The 16,916-nt window shown below is 38.9% G+C and overlaps 2 protein-coding genes across 4 annotated transcripts in view; one reads left to right on the top strand and one right to left on the bottom strand.

The window, feature by feature from the left end:
• LOC134227873 (tetratricopeptide repeat protein 1-like) overlaps nucleotides 1-16,916 on the top strand; it is a 258,175-nt gene that overhangs the window by 44,426 nt on the left and 196,833 nt on the right. The window lies entirely within an intron of this gene.
• The window catches only part of LOC134227874 (neuropeptide SIFamide receptor), a 580,289-nt gene continuing 570,492 nt past the window's right edge, over nucleotides 7,120-16,916 (bottom strand). The window contains exons 6-7 of the mRNA XM_062709573.1: nucleotides 7,963-8,286; nucleotides 7,120-7,641 (exon numbers count right to left, since the gene is read on the bottom strand). Coding sequence (XP_062565557.1) covers nucleotides 7,397-7,641; nucleotides 7,963-8,286 — 569 coding nt within the window. The 3' untranslated portion in view covers nucleotides 7,120-7,396. The remainder of the gene's footprint in view (nucleotides 7,642-7,962; nucleotides 8,287-16,916) is intronic.

Here is a 16,916-nt window from a genome sequence, read left to right as displayed (position 1 = left end):
CCAAACTGTCCTTGAGTTTGGAACTTGAGATCTACAGCTGCAAGAAAATCCTTTTTTGATACTCAAAGCTTCAATATATCTCCTGGGAGGTAAACGGATATCGTAAGATTATTTTGAGATATTCTAAGTCATCCAAACTGTCCTTAAATTCGGAACTCGATACTTACAGCTGCTTAGAAGCTCTTTTCGGTAATCAAAGCTTCGATATGCATTCAATTATATCCATTATATCTCCGTAGAAGTCAACAGATATTGTAAGATTGTTTTGAGGTATTCTGGACATCCAAAATATTCTTGAGATCTGGACTTGAGATCTACAGCTGCAAGAAAATCGTTTTTCTGTACTCAAAGCTTCAACATGCATTCAATTGTATGCATTACATCTCCTGGGAGGTCAACAGACATCGTAAAATAAATCGCCAATTCTGTACTTAAGAGCGGTCTCGTGGCGGTAGAGGTGTGTGCCGGTCTGATATTCGTAGGCGGCGGCGTTTGTCAGAATGTTGGCCGGCGGCGGCGGTGTTTTCGGCGTCATGTCGAAAGCCATTTTAGTCGGCGGCGCACAGTGCTGTGTCCCTTGGACAAAAATGGAAAAATCGACTCTCGTATTTAGTCGAATCAAGTAGACCATGATATTAACATATGTTTCAGTTATGCTGTATGCGCATTAGTACATTTGTGAGGTCACTGGGACGATTAAAACGACTCGTATTTGTATACATTTCTATCGCTGAAAGTGGATGATTTATCACCTGTTAGTGAAAAGCATCTTTTTCATTGCCTAAGTTTTCTAACGGTACCTTTCACTGTGAAAATCGATATGGAAAGCGTAAAATCAAGTAAGTAAGATCCAATTAAATGTTGTGAAGCTTCCAAGTCTTGGCGTTATATAGGAAGAAATAATCTACAACTTGAAACAGCTTTTAAAAAAAAGTACATCAAAACACATCTCTGAAAATCGCACCAGATCTCACTTATAGTAAGAATACTATAATGGAATGGAAGTGATTCCAGCTGCTCTTATTTGCTCTATTAATAGCTGGTAACGATTTTCTAGATGATACTCTTGCGATCAATAACATGGATTTAGACAAACAATAGCTTTAGATGGATTTAGACAAACAATAGGACAGATCAACGTCCTAACGAAAAGCTCGTGTGTTGAAGTTTCTGTCTGATTTATATAATCCAGAAGATTTCTCCGAAGAACTTGAGAAATAACTAAAGCAGTTTTGCAAAATCTTTTGTTTGAGAATTGATCAAAATGGTTAAAGAGCTTTCGATCATCCGAGAAATTCGAGAAGCAAAACTCTCTGATTGTCTTCGTTGGTAAATCTTCTTCGCAATCCGAAAATAAATATTGTTTATACAATCTGCTGCAAAGTACTTTAAACGAGGTGCATGCAAATCTGCTTCCTAGCCTTTACGCGTTGAAAAAGGAAAAGGAAAAAAAAAAACATTCCTAAACAGGTTTCCGCGTCTGAAGCGTCCGCTGAGGTTAATTTACAAGACCTGATGAATTGTACCTCGCTAAGAATTAAGAATTATGCAAAAATTTTCGGTAGAGAGCTCAAGGACGGTGAAACTTGAATGGAAATAGAGTTTTGATGGACGCATAGGACATAGCACCTACAAACGAAAATTTTCGGAGGATGAGAGCTCAGATGAGAGTCTGCTTGTTGCTCTACTGCCCATGATTTCATAGTTAACGTATCAACCATTCGAAATATCAGCAAATTTCCTTCATTCTGCTGATGATCCCAGTCACCACGAGAACGCTGGCTTCTACCCTGGTACTGTTACTAGCTTCATAATAAGATGATATGATTGTACATATCACAAACAGCCATGGCTCCGTAAAGAGTTATACACGCCTGAGCTTACCAAATAAGCAAACTTGAAAAAAAATACAACAAGTTCCAATGATTTCTGATACCGTCGTTGAAAAACAATCCCTCAAATCATTACTAAGGATATTCTTATTCTATAGTATAAAACATGAGAGCTAGTGTTTACGTCACTTATGAGATCATCAATTGAAAATTGGTCATTTGTTGTAATAAAAACTGTTATCATACCACATTATCATATCATATATTTTTAGTAAAAAGATCCTGGTTCTTTGAGGCATATCGTAAAATCTGGCGTTTACGGCATTTATGCAATTATCAACATAGGTCAATTACGCAAATAGTAGTTTTTATCATAAGTGACAATTTTCCCAAAATGATCTCAATTATACGAAGCGTATTATATGTAATTAAATTTAGCGTTTACGCCACTAATGCAATTATCAATTTAAGATAGGTCAATAATGCAAATAGTAGAAAAACTAGTTTACAATCATTTTCCCAAAGACACCATTGAGTTAAAACGTGTAGAATGTAAGTTATGATTTTTGTCCCGTAGTTCCATACGTTCCAAGCACTGTGCGGCGTGACGGCGTGACGATTTTTTCATGACGTTTTTCTAAGGCGTGACGGCGTGACGATTTTTTCATGACGTTTTTCTAAGATTTGCTTTTTTTTATTTTTTGATATTTTCAAGACATTAAAGGAAGAATCTTTTGAATTTCACATGAAAAATCTAATGAACTTCTCCAGAAAAATCTATAAGTTTTTCCAAAATTTGAAAAATATTTTCGGAGTTTCCACGGGAACTTGAAGTTTCATGAAATCTTTGGAATTACCAAGAGAAGCTCTTTGGAATTCCCAAACAAAATTGTTTGAAATTCGTAGTTTACATGAGAAACTTCAGGATTTTCACAAAAAAGAATGTTCTTAACTTCTACAGGAAAATTTCCGGAAATAAACGAACAGTTCCTGGTAAGTTTCTGTTGAGTATTCTTCGAAATTTGCACAGAAAATTCTTGATAGTTGTATGAGAGTGCGGCGTGAATAAAACGGTATCTGGCGGCGTCGCATGAATCACGAATTGTACCAGGTGTTTGAAGGGCTGGATATTATTAAGCTTATACAACACGGCAGACTACGGTGGGCTGGTCACGTTGTTCGTATGCCAGAAGAACGTCAAGCGAAGATAATATTTAGTAGAGAACCCGGAAGAGGCCGCAGGCTTCGTGGAAGGCCGCGTACACGATGGCTTTTTGCAGTTGAAGAGGACCTGAGGGCGCTCAATGTTCAGGGCGACTGGAAGCGATTGGCCCAGGATCGAGTCTAGTGGAGAAGGATACTCCATTCGGCGTAGGTTCATCGAAGAGCTATAGCCCATCAAGTAAGCGGCGTGAATGGGTGTTTTACCGTTGGCTTTCTCAGTCTAGAATAATAAAGACGGCTAGTTTGGCATGGCCAACGATAAAACAGTAAATTCTTAAGAATTTCTGCGGGAGACTCTAAGAAGTTTTCAAGAAAAATTCTCTCGAATGTTCACAAGAAATTCTCCGTAAGTTTAACGGAAACTTCTTAGAATTTCCGCGAAGGATTATTCAAAATGTAAATTTCAAGACTTCAACGGAAAATTGTTCGAAATTATTGGATTTTTACAGGAAGTTCTTTGTACAGTAGACGTTCGATTACTGAAAGTCATACAGCTAACATACATACAGACATACATCTGAAATGGACATTCAACCGAACTGGTAATTTGGCCGAAAAAAATCGTTCAACCGAATAGATCATTTGACCGAACATGCCGTTTAGTCGAAAAGGTAATTTGGCCCAAAAACGTCCTTTTTGCAAAATAACCCTTCCGGTAGAACGGCATTCTCTGTCAAATGACCTATTCGGCTTAACGTCTCTTTGAATGATCAATTCTGCCGAACGACACTTTTCAAAGAAGGTTGCAGAAAGGACATTTTTGGGTCAAATGGCTCTTTCTGCCAAATGACAATTCTTACTAAACGGCATTTTTGGTCAAATGACAACCAACTTTTTACAAGTCCGGCCAATTTTCCCTTTTGGTTGTACATCACTTTCTACCAAACAACATTTTCGGTCAAACCAGTTTTGACGTTATCAGGTGAAACGTTTAGTTTTGCTAAATGGTAACTGGCTTGATGCCTCTAGGCCTAAAGACCAGTATCGACTTAAAAATAGAGAGACTGCGAAATTTAGTTCAATGGTCACAATTGACAAAAAGGCCATTTCGCCAAACAAGTGGTCAATTTTTGACCATATTTCCCGTTCAGTACGAGGTTCAGTCATTGAAATTTGGCGGGTCATGGACCAAATGATATTTTCGACCAAATGGCTTATTTTGGCAAAAAACTATTTCTGCTAAATGGCCTTTTTTGCCAACGATCGTTCAAGACAGACAACCTATAAGGGCAAACGGCTTTTTCGGCCAAATTACCAGTTCGGCCGACTGTCGCTTTCGATCAATGGAATTTCCCAAGAATTTCTAATCGAAAATAGAAAGAATTTTCTGAAGAAATCCAAAAAAAAATCTAAATAATTCCGAGCATTTTTCCGTTGTTTTAAAGTTGGCTATGCCAAACTAGCCGTCTAGTGATGAACTTCTCCCTGCGAAATAATCACTGTAATAAATGATTAAAAAAAACTAGATTGAGGAAGTCAACGTTAAAGCATCTCTTTTACCAGTCACAATTTTCTGTGCGAATTTCAAAGAATAGTAAACAGAAACTCAATAGGAACTTTCCGTTGATATTTTGAATATTTTCCTGTAGAAATTTGGAACAACTCCCCATGAAAACTCTAAAGAGATTTTCATGTAAATCCTAAACAATTTCCCTTGGTAAATCCAAAGAGCTCCTCTTGGTAATTCCAAAGAGTTCTCGAAACTTGAAAGTAGTTCCCATGGAAAATCTGAAAATAATTTTCAAATTAATATTCTGGAAAACCTTGAAGAGCTTTCTGGGGAAGTTCATCAAATTTTAGAGGTGAAATTCAATAGATTCTACTGTTATTGTCTTGAAAATATGCAAAATGACCAATTCAGCTGAACAACACTTTCGACCGAATGTCCATTTCGGCCAAATGGCCCTTCCGACCAAATGACCATTTCTGCCAAAGGACATATTCACGAGTTTTTCAGCAATTGAGAAGATATAGAAAACATATTTTGACATTAAATTGATTCATAATTTGTTTTCAAATATAAATCATCATGATTGATTACATATTTTGATCTCATTTTGCTGTAGATTATTAAATTGAATGAAACTGTGTACTTATTTTGGAATCGGAAACCAATTTCAAAATTAGTTTTTAATTTGCTTAAAATTAAGTAAACGTAATCGATGATTTCACAACATTGAAACGAGTTATTGATTTGCTCTCAAGCTTTGCTCAGGTAGGCTTCCACAAAATAGTTTTTTCGGTTAAACGACATATTCGGTCTAACAACTTCCAGCCTTGTGGCTTTCTGCCGAGCGAATCTTTTCCGTTCAAAAGTTCAATTTCAATAAGATTTTTTTTTGGATTTCAACGGGAATTCCTTCGCAATTTTTTCGCTTAGTTTTTACGGAGAGCTTTTCGAATTTTTAACAAGATGTTGGATGGAATTTTCATGAAAATCATTGGTATCTTCACGAAAAATTCTCTGGGGTTTCAACGTGATGTTATTGAGATCTATCAGGAAATTATACGGAAATTCCACTGAATCTTCGGAATGTCTACTGCAAATTTGAATCGACGTGGAAAATTATAGACAAGCGGCGTGACAAATTTTAAACGGCGGTGCGCCGATGCAAAAATGTCGGCAGCGGCGGCGTGCAAAAAACTGTCGGCGGCGGCGGTGCGCACCTCTACGTGGCGGTAGATCGCAAGTACTGGAATCAAGCAGTGTTTGGGTGAGCCAGGATATCCCAAAACCATCTTACCATGTTCCTTGATCTTCAGGAATATGTTATGGATATGGTTGAATCTATATCCAAGCTTGTAGTAACGAAAAAAGCTAGCATGGTAACTGCAGATGGCAAGTTCGATAGTTTAGATGACCTAGCGCATCCCAAAAAATATTTTTCAACTTGATTTGTCATTTCTCCATTATATAGAAAATAAATGGAATATATCGAATTTACTGGGTAATATCGCTTAGAAACATTTGGTCTTGCAAGGGTTAAACCAGCTACTATTTTAGAAGCATATATGTACAATGTACATTGTAGTACATACACAAACTGGGATACAGTATTTTTCAAAGTAATTGCATGAATTGTTTGTTATTATTGATAATTTTTTGCTGTTAATATTTAAATTGTTCTCCTCCCTAAGCACTGTTATAGAGAAAGTTAATTATCATTTGCTTCTGAAAGTACTTTCAATAGGTACAACGTGGGATCATCATCAAAACAACATATATCAAATTTAAAACTAACACAGGATTTAAATAAAAAAATACTCCAGCATGAATATCTGTTATCTGTTGGCCCCTTCCTATTGGTCACATAGTAGGAGATCCACCGTGAAAAATTTGTGCATGCTCCTCTAGGTCGTCAAGGGTGGCAAAGCTCAATTATGTTTTCCATCATCCACTCGCTCATTCAAGTATCATCTTCACCCGCTCGCTCCGATTCGGATAGAATCCTACGTGGAATCCGGTTTTGTTTTTCCTTCCGCTCAATTTCGGACCTAGTCCCGCTACTATTAGATTGATATTGATTGTGATAAATTATGTGTGTGCGGGATCTAAAAGTGAACTTAAACTGAAAATAATGGGACCGAGCATGGATGACTGCTGCTCCCGCTAGGTAGGTAAGCAACCATTCGTCGGTCGTTTTACGGCTGCTACAATTTAGCAGCGGTCGGACCCAATGGGCAGAGAGGGTGATGCACAATGGAGATGATGCCAACGTCTTCTTTGATGATAGTGGGTGGGTGGGTTGGTGCGGTGGGTGGTAGTGTGTGCCGTTTTTCTAGCGTTCATGCTTGTTTTTTTACAGTTGTTTTCGGGAAGTGGGTCTGGATATGGCGAAATATATATTTTTAGCACAGGACATATGAGAAGCCGGATTTATCTGGTGCACTATGCCTCGTTTCGTTCGTTGGTTGAAAGCGTGCTGGTTTTGCTTTTATGGACAGGATAGATGACAGTTGTTTCAGTGTCTCTCTCTCTCATTCATTCTGTATCGCTTTAGCACTTGCTCACTTTCTACTCGATGGATGCTGCTGCTGCTGCTGCTACTGACTGTCGCTAGATTGTGCCGTCGTACAACATGAAGCGAGGATTTTCCTTTTTTGTTAGTGTTCCCTATTCCTAGATAGGGCAAATATAAAACGTTGGTTTCTAGCTTGTTGTATGTTGGTTTGGTATACGACTACTCAGGACGAATGGTCTCGGCCTCCCCTACTGTTAGGTCTTATATGTCACTACGCTAAACATCTGGGCAGGCGTGGGGACGAAGGTCATTCAGTTCCGTACAAAACACAGGAACCAGGGGAAAATGTAATAAACAATAGACGGACACATGGCCGTCTTATCCGTCGAAAAATCCAATATTTTTCCTTATCGGCGAGGCTGAGCTGCACTGCGAGTCGGTCTTCTTCAGGATGGACGATATGTACGGACCGTCGCCGTTGCCGGTCCGGTGAATGGTCGTGACGGAGTCCTGCTTGGTTAGGCTACCGCCACGTTTCTGGTCAGCGAACGAGATAACCGAGTGCTGCTTGACCAGCTGATGGCGTTTGTTCGATGGTGGTGCGACCGCCGCATTCTCGTACACTACAACGAGCAAGAACAATAGAGGATGCCGTTGATTAATGGTCGACGGTGGGTGAAGCGACGTGCGACGCTCACGACTGCAGTAGCATTGCGGGTGGTTGTGAAGATGGTTTTGGTGATGATGGTGGTATTGGACAGGTATTGGTGAACAACAACTACGAGCTCCGAAAAGCGGCCAGCTAGAGGGATTGGCAAGTTCTAGACAGGTTGGTTTTGGATTTGCTATTAACAGTGGTGCGGGTAGTGGTGCATTGGGAAATGTCGTGCTTTTACGTGCAGGAGACGTGCGTAGACACCAACTATGAGAGGGCTGCTGCTTACCTGATTTGGGCTCATTGAACGAGAAAATAGAGTCTTGCTTGACGAGTCTGTGTCTCTTGTGTTCGATTATCGACAGGACACTGTCTTGGCTGGACAACGAGGCCGAGTACTTTTTGCTGGCACTGGAGTGCTCAATGTACGATATTTGCGTGTCCTGCTTGCACAGGATACCTTTGCGTGGCTCAATATACGAGATTTGGCTGTCCTGGCGGGAAATCGAATCCGATGCTGAGCTTTGCTTCGACAACATGTCCCGCGAGCCGTTTCTATCCTGCTTCAGCAGCATCTGGCGGGAATTGTCGCTATCTTGTCGATACAGTATGGCTAATGGATGGATGTTTGGTGTTTTTTGTTCGTGAAGTAGAAGTGGATTTTGATGATGACAATTGTGGTTGGTGGCATGATGGTTGGTGATGAACCGGACAGCGACAGACAGAGTTCGATAGGAAGAAACAAAGAAAGACAGACAATTCAGTACGACTCATCTTTGGAAGTTGAAGTTCTACTGTCTCTAAAATAAGACACCACATCAGAGTTTCTCAATTAATCCATAATAACAATGAATAAACAAATGAATAAATTTTCTACCAAATGTTTTCAACTCATGTGGTTTTTGCACGTGATTTTAAGGACTATGCAGATAAGTAGCTTTAATTACATTTATATGCAATTTAAATGAAATATTGTTTGCTCTATGCACTGATATAGTATCCGTTAGATTTTTGGTGTGCCAGATCGCGTATGCTTGTTATTATTTCTACATGTTTTCTCCGACATACTATATGCAGCGCCGTATCGTGGTCTCTCATCGCCCTTGGCGGGAACTATATTGGGCGCCCCTTACTAAGTAAAGTATTATATATTGAAAGAATTTTAATCTTAAATCTAAAAAAATTAAAGGTTCAGTTGTTCAAAGATGCTTCAAATAACAGTCAAATCAGCGGTGTGTAAGAATCTAGTCTATGTGGATTTCAGAAAATCCATCTGACCGTCTACTAGACCTTTGCGCCAATGACAGGCCTGGTAGCGGGTCACTTTTTAGTGACTTGGTCACTTTTTTCGGGCAAGTTACTAAAAAGTCTCTTTTTTCGACCTCAAGTCACTAAAGTCTCTTTTTCTCGCAAAAAGTCACTATTTTCAACTATTTTGAAACTATTTACTATTTTTGAATGAAGCTTTATGTATAAGTCGGATGATGCTTTGTTCACGGCGAAAATGAAATTACGGATCTTGGAAAAATGATCGCTCTGAAACTTCGCCAGCCATTTTACTCGATGCTCTGAAACTTCGTCAGCCATTTTACTCGATGCTCTTGCTCAATCGATTCTTTATTTTATTTAAAGTCAACATTCTCAAAAAACCCATATTTTTTGAAGCCCCTAAGTATTTTTAAAATTTTAAACAAAATATTAAAAAAGTGTTGTTTTTCAAGATTGGGCTAACATCCGCCGGATTTTGGACGAATGAAATTTTCAGACTGGTTCACTGCCTATGATCGCATATTTGTAACAATCGACAAAAGTAGGCATGGGAGAAATGGAACGATGAAGTTTGTAATATGCATAAGTCAAGCTCTATCTGGAATAAGGGCGAATGTCGCAAGAGAGAATTCTCTTCGCCGACTTCCCCTCTTTTAAATTAAAGTGACAAGCAGATGATTTCGTTGCGGTTTTTCCCCTCAGAACGAAAGAAAACAATGAAAACTTGCATTCTGAGGTGATAAACCGCGATGAAATCCTCTTCTTGTCACTTTTATTTAAAAGAGGGGAAGTCGACGAAGAGAATCCTCTCTTGCGACATTCGCCCTTTTACCAGATAGAGCTTGAAGTATGCAAATCTCATTGATTTTCTAAAAAATCACAAAAATTACACAAATACTTTATCCAGTTGGAATCTTCGGTAGAAACATTTCCATTACTTGGTATTTGAATGCCATCTATTTTCGAAAACAAATTGTACACAGCACATGGCGTACCGGCAATAAAGTTTTCCAGTGTTACGGTTATGCGGTCACTTTGCTTAATGTTACAAAACAACTTGGTAGTTTTTTCGAGTTTTTTGGAACAAACTTTCTTATTTCACCTGGTCAGATGGAAGAACTAGCAATTTGGAGATGATTCATGAGCTTATCTCAAAATCGACAAAAATGCAAATGTTACAAATATGCGATCATGGGCAGTTCACTCGTGCAGCATTTTTTCTACTTTTGTTTTCGATTTTTAAAATAGACGCTTGAGAGAGAGTTGAAAGATAGAGAAAGAAAGTGAGACAATCAAACGAGATGTAATTTTTGACGGGAAAGGATATAGATATTATATAAAGGGAATAAAGTCTCCCTAATTTTGAAGATTGCATGCGCTGAGATACATCGAAAATGAGAAAAGTAGATTAAGTCTGCCCAGTCTCGGTCTCCCCTATCAATTGCACTATTGGCTGTTCAGATTAATCTTTTCAATTTTAGATATTCTTCCTGGTGCTTCAGGGAAACCAATAGTTGATTAAAGGCTTGTTATTTAGTACATACCTAAAACAAACATGCTTATCAGTTTTGTTATAACAGAAAATTGTTTTATCACAAAGCTCGTGCTTTGAATCATAGGGGCGTAACTGCATTAATCCATTGCTCTTCGTCGATGTTTTCTTTTTATCATTGTAGCGAATTGCCGAAGATTTAATGGTTTGGTGTGATAAAGGATGATTGTATCTTGCACCAGACGCAACAATCACGGTTGTAACTGTTGAGTTATTAACGAAGTTATGATTCTCGACGCGTGATATTTTGGTAAAATAAAAATATTTATTTTCAAATCGAAATAATGATATTTGCATCTATGATTGTACTGCAATCGAATTAAAAAGGCGATACATTGCATATGTAAGGGATCCCCAAAGTAATTTTGTTGTAAGAACATGGAAAAATAGAAGCCGTTTTTCCCTCCCAACATCCACTTCGCTCAATATTTTGAAATTTTTCAAAAAATATTGTGATGATAACTTATATATTTTAAATAGCATAAATGTAAAAGATTCCAATCGTGATTTTTTTTAGATTTTGTTAGATTCGTTAAATTTTGATAACTTTTGAATTTGAAGACGAGCCCGACGGTTCTGCATTATAAGCAGGAGGTTGAGCTTTCAATCCCAGGTTCGTTGTAACTAAATTTTTTTTCGTAATTTTTGTTTCGTTTTCTACCAAAACGATCCGAACTGATGTTCCTTTCGCACTAAAAATTCCAAAAACTTCCGAGGCACCTACAGCAAATCTGCATTTTTCTTAAGTAGGTCCCCAAGAGCTTCCAAGTTGGGGGCGATCCGGCGTTCCCCGATTGCCAGCTCCCCCGTCCAACGTTACATTTTGACTTCGTGATGACTCCGTGTAGAGTTGAATCCATAGAACGACCAGGTGGGATCCCCATGCTGGTCCCAAGTATCTTCCAGTTGGGGGCGACCTAGCGTTCCCGGATTTGCAGTTCTCTCGTATAATCGAAGTCGATAGTCACGTCGTTTCCAAATTTTCTTTTTCGTAAATCGATAATGACATTAGGATAATGCGTTAAGTGGTAATAAACCAATCGACGAAAAGATATCCATCTTTTGTGGAGCGATGGTAGTGAGCCGTTAATCAGTTTTGGCTCAAAGATTCGGCCAATGATGGGTTGTTTCGGCTGAGTAGTCGCATTAAGTCGACCGATGAATGAAGGTCCTGTTGTGGTTGCCATTTTCTTGGAGTGTTTCCGTTTGTGGCTGAGAGATGGTTTTGTCTTATAGTTGTGTATACCAGTTCAAGTAGTTAAGGTAGTGATAGTCCAGTTGTCCACCGGCACCCAGTTTCCGGGATTGTGGGTTAGGTATTCACCCTGGCTTGATTCCCGTTTTGACTCAGAATTGGGCCGATGATGGGCTGCTTCAGCTGAGTAGTCAGCAGTAAGCCGACCAACAGAGGAAGAACCTGTTGTAGTTTTGATCGAATGGTAGGTCAACCAGTTGATGTTGATCCGCTGTTTCCGTTTTTAGGTCTCATGTCCAATAGAGCAACGAAAGGCGTATCGCTCCCAGGACAGCCGGGAGGGATCCTCATTCCGGTCCCAATAGCTTCTGATGGGGGGCGTCCTGGCAATCCCGGGGCCGTCATCCTCCTGAGATGTCCGTTAAAATCGATAGAAGGAAATTCTGGCAGCAGACCTACCAGTATGGCAGTCCCGTCCTGGTGACCTATTTTTGGAGTGTTCCCATTCGTGGTTGAAGGAAAGTTTTGTCTTCTGTTTCTGTAGACCAGTCATCATAGCTAGCGGAACTGTAGAGTGATAATCCAGTTGTCCACCAGCACCAATTTGCTGGGATTGTGGATTACGCATTCACCCTGGCTTAATTTCCACATACCGAGTTAGGTGTTATTAGTCGTCTTTTTGGGCTGTTGGAAATATCGACAGTTTGAAGCTGACTGTGAACCAATCAAGGAAGAGTTTTCTGTCTATTATGGTGCAAGGATAGTGAGCCACTGAATAGTTTCTGGACCAGTATTACTTGCGATGATTGGCTGATTTCAGCTGAGTAGTCGGCAGTGAGCCGACCGACGAAGAAAGAGTCTATTGTGGTTCCAATCTAAACGTTGGTGGAAGGCCAACCAGTTGATGTTCATTCACTGTTCTCGTTTTTGGAGCTCATGTCCAATGGAACCAAGGAAGGCGTATCGCTCCCAGGGTAGCCGAGAGGGATCCCCATTCCGGTTCCAACAGCTTCCGGTTGGGGGCGTCCCGGCAGTTCTGGGGCCCTCATCCTCCTAGGCTGACCGTTGATTCGATGATTGTCCGATGAGTCTGACACCGTAAGGATATGTTTGAAGCTAGTTGACTCATGTTGTTGGTTAGCTCCTGTCATTATAGGCTTCTGACCAATAGAGCAGAGGAAGGCGTATCGCTCTCAGAACAGTCGGGAGGGATCCCCATTCCGGTTCCAACAGCTTCCGGTTGGCAATCCCGGGGCCGTCACCCTCCTAGGCTGTCCGTTAAATTTGATAGAAGGAAATTCTGGGTGTTCTAGGTTCTAGGTGTTCAGCTAATCCAATGATCGTAATTTCTACACATTCTCACTGGAAGAGAATGTTCATTCAAGCAGATTTTTGCCTAGAAATCATTTTTCGGGAAAGAAAAACAGGTCTTACGAGTGATAGATAACCATGTTTCGCTCACTTCAAGTGGTGCAAACATTTGATTTGCTCACAGGACTACTCATAGTTTTGAGCTTGAGTTTTGAATGATATTTAGTAAAATTTCCGTGGGATAAAAAAAATGGGCAAAAGTTAGCGTGCACGATTTTCGATTCTCTTTTGAGTTCGTTATGAGAGAGTGGGGAGTAAAGAATCCGCCACAAATTACGAAAAAACATTCTACCACGACCTTAAAACGTTAAATTCCGTCTCATCAAAATTGCAATTGAAACTGAAAGTCACTATTTGGTCACTTTTTCTGCCACTGAAAGTCACTATTTGGTCCCTTTTTTCGTCAGCTTTGGTCACTAAAGTCACTATTTTGAGCGGCATTGGTCGCTACCAGCCCTGCAATGAAATCCAACTCTGCAGTAAGATTGTCGATGATCAAAATCGATGTCGGACCTAGTCGAATCAAGAACATCCCTGAAATGGGATGGTTGTTGACGGAATTGACATAGCACCAATTCAGATTAAGACAAATTTTACCATAAAGTAGGTGTCGGTGATTTGGAGGAACATCTGTACATAGTTGAGTAAAAAAATCAACTCTAAAGTGGGTTGGTCGATGATTGGAGTCACCATTGGGAGCAAAACGGCCACAGAATAAATAAAAGTTAAGACCAATTTGAGTCTGATTATTCACCCCCATTCTTGTGTACGGAGGAATGAAACTTACGAACGGATGCAATTCGTTCTAATCATTTTCCCATTTGATTTGGCTGGCCTAAACGAGAATGCTCATCAACTTTCGTTCGAAACCGTGTTCGTACGTGAACAAGAATACGGGAAAATATTTCAGGAAAGGAAGAAAAATCCAGTAGATTTAAAAATCAGAAAGTTTTTTGCCGAAATCATTTCCATTGATTTCTCCTTTAGCAAAATTAAGTTTCTATTTAGAAAAATTGTCATATGTGTACCATTTCATATACGCATCCTCGCTTTAAGTTTTTTGACTCTTTAGACCTCATCTAATATTATATTTGCTTTTCCAGCATTGTACTGGTACATGTTTCTGGTTTGCTGGAATCGGAAGTGTCGCTTGCTTCGGAATTTGGTTAACCGTCTGTTAATATTGTGTTGTAGTTCCTGAAGCAAACCACTAAGGAAAGCTGATTCATATCAAATCAATGAAATTGAGAGTGAATTGCTTACATTGCTACAAAACATTAAGATTCCGGAAGCCGCTTGGTGACCGTAATACAGCCAACTTTAACTCGTTGGGCTATCTTTAGATGGGCTACGATTTAGTTTGACTGTAGCCCAGTTAACAAGAAGTTGGATTTTAAATTATGACGTCAACAGATGACTGTAATGACAAAAAATATAACTAATTAAATAAACACTTTATGGGCATCTAACCTCATTATTTCCAAAAAAAAACATTTTTATACTTTCTGATTTCTTCTAACTGGCACCTTGATACCGGTTCTCGAGAAATCCTTATGACATGCCGATGTAAAAAAAGAAATATTTTTTGTTAGCTCTAGATTACTCAAAACATCTCTACCATAGTCCTTTGCACTTTGAAGTCGATTTGTTAGTTATCGGTAGAGTTATTCAGTATCACTATCACTACAGCGATTTAAGTAATATTGATAGCAGTGTTACAACCAAAGTCATTATTTATCATAGCATTTAGCGATCAATGACAAAAAAACAAAAACAAAAAAAAATTTTTCGATTTTTTCGTAATCATTATGCTTATTCAAGATTGAATGATTACCTACCGTGAAAATTTGATGAAAAAACTCTTCCAAACATCGTTTTGAGACCTATTTCATTGGCACGTCAGATAGTTGGTTTGGATTTTGCAAAGGGCGAAAAATAAACAATGGCAGGGATTGCCTTTGAAAGCTGCAATCTTTCGGGAATGCCTGTCAGAAGGTGCGTTTAGGCGAGTAGTTTGTTGATAAAAATTATCAGAGCATTCGGTCTTTTCCTATCTGAATTACAGCTTCCGTTTCAACTTACCCCGCATTTCAACTTGCCCGGTGTACCTTATGAAATTATTCATGAGTAAAAATTGTTTTTTACCCATTATTTGTTCACGTAATTTTTTATATAAGGTACACTGGGGGAAGTGGAAAAAGGGGGTAAGTGTAAAAATCGACTAGAAAAATTGGAATTGTACATACTTTACAGTTTTTACCACATCATAACATTATGCAAGAATATACTTTGACGCTCACACTTATACTATGTTGAAATTTGTATAATACGTACACTAACACGGTTAACGCTTGAACTGTCATTTTAGGTTTCGCGAAAAGTTGATTTTTGCATTCATAAAATCAATTCTTATTTGCACCAATTGTCCCCTTTTCCAGTGAATTTATATCACAGGTGACCCTTATAATACAATTAAACTAATCCCGTTCAATTGGTAGTGGTTTGTACCAAGAAAGCAAATAATTAAAAGATTTTACACTTACCCCAGGTAACAAACACTGCGGGGGAAGTGGATAATGTTCTAATTACGTAATTTTTTTCTTTCCTCCAGGGTTTATTTCAATAGCTGTGAATTATAATATGTTTCTTCTTTGTTATCATTGTGATTCCAGTGGTAATTGGACTAATATAAATGAGGAAAAGCCTGATAAATCCACCTATCGGTATTGATGCCTTTCAAATGTTTTACATATGAAAAAAATGTATAAGAAAGTTAAAAATAGCACTGATAGGTAAATATATTCTATATTTCACATTAATTTTTACTCATAACAAGTTTCGCCGTCGAATGCATTTTTTTTTGCGAACAAATTGGTTAAGGACAAGTGCTTAAGAATAACTGATAATTTTCTACGTGCTTTGCGCACACATATACAAACAAATACGCACATACAGACATCATCTCAATTCGTTAAACCAAGTAGATTAGTCTATAACCCTTTAAGTCCCATTTTTCCTTTAAAAAGTTCATCTTTGGGGCGAACATATAGATTTTACGTACACTTAGTGTTCGAAAAGGCAAAACCAGCCCTCCCCTAGCTATTACGAGAATTCCTTGAGGATCTATTCCGTTAAAGTAATGAAATTATTCCAGAAAAGATACTCAAAGCAATTATCGTATTGATTTTAGTTATATGTAACTACTCATCACTAGTGAAGGTCAAGGTAACATGGGTTTTCCACTTACCCCATCCCACTAGGGAAAGTGGAAAAACAACTCCTAATTTTAAAATCTATTTCCATAAATTTCAAGCAACCGAAATGGTATGAATTTCCACACAGTTGATGCAAAATTGACTGTTTTTGATAGCCCATTTTGATTGAACGCATTTAGATCATTTAAACTGGTTTTACACTAATTCAAACATGCACTATCGATTTTTCCTTTTCCACTTCCCCCAGTGTACCTTATTTTAAATAAATTTCGGATATGTAGGGACGAGGTTGATAGCCAATGTTCGAGTTGAGACCCCAACGAGAAGTGAAGAGAAACCAAGTCCTGTATTGGGGATGGTAACTGGTTGGCTTCCTTATTGTGAACGATTGGATTATTTAAAATAAACGGAAGATTAAACCATAATTCGATATTCAACACACCTAAACTGCCGCTTTGTGGGCAGCAGGGACTATGTCCAAGGGCTTGACGATCCCTCCCCAGGCCATCTGCGAGTTGTGGCGCCTGCCTAGGATGTGGTGGGGTTTGACAGTGGGCCCTGTTAAACCTCTATAAAAAGCTGCATGTATCCGCAAGTAGGCTCCGCCAAAGCGCACAAGCCCAAGTCCTGGTGTTAGGTGG

This window comes from Armigeres subalbatus, chromosome 3 (genome assembly GCF_024139115.2).
Source record: "Armigeres subalbatus isolate Guangzhou_Male chromosome 3, GZ_Asu_2, whole genome shotgun sequence".
NCBI lineage: Eukaryota > Metazoa > Arthropoda > Insecta > Diptera > Culicidae > Armigeres > Armigeres subalbatus.
This window is presented reverse-complemented; position numbering and strand designations above follow the sequence as displayed.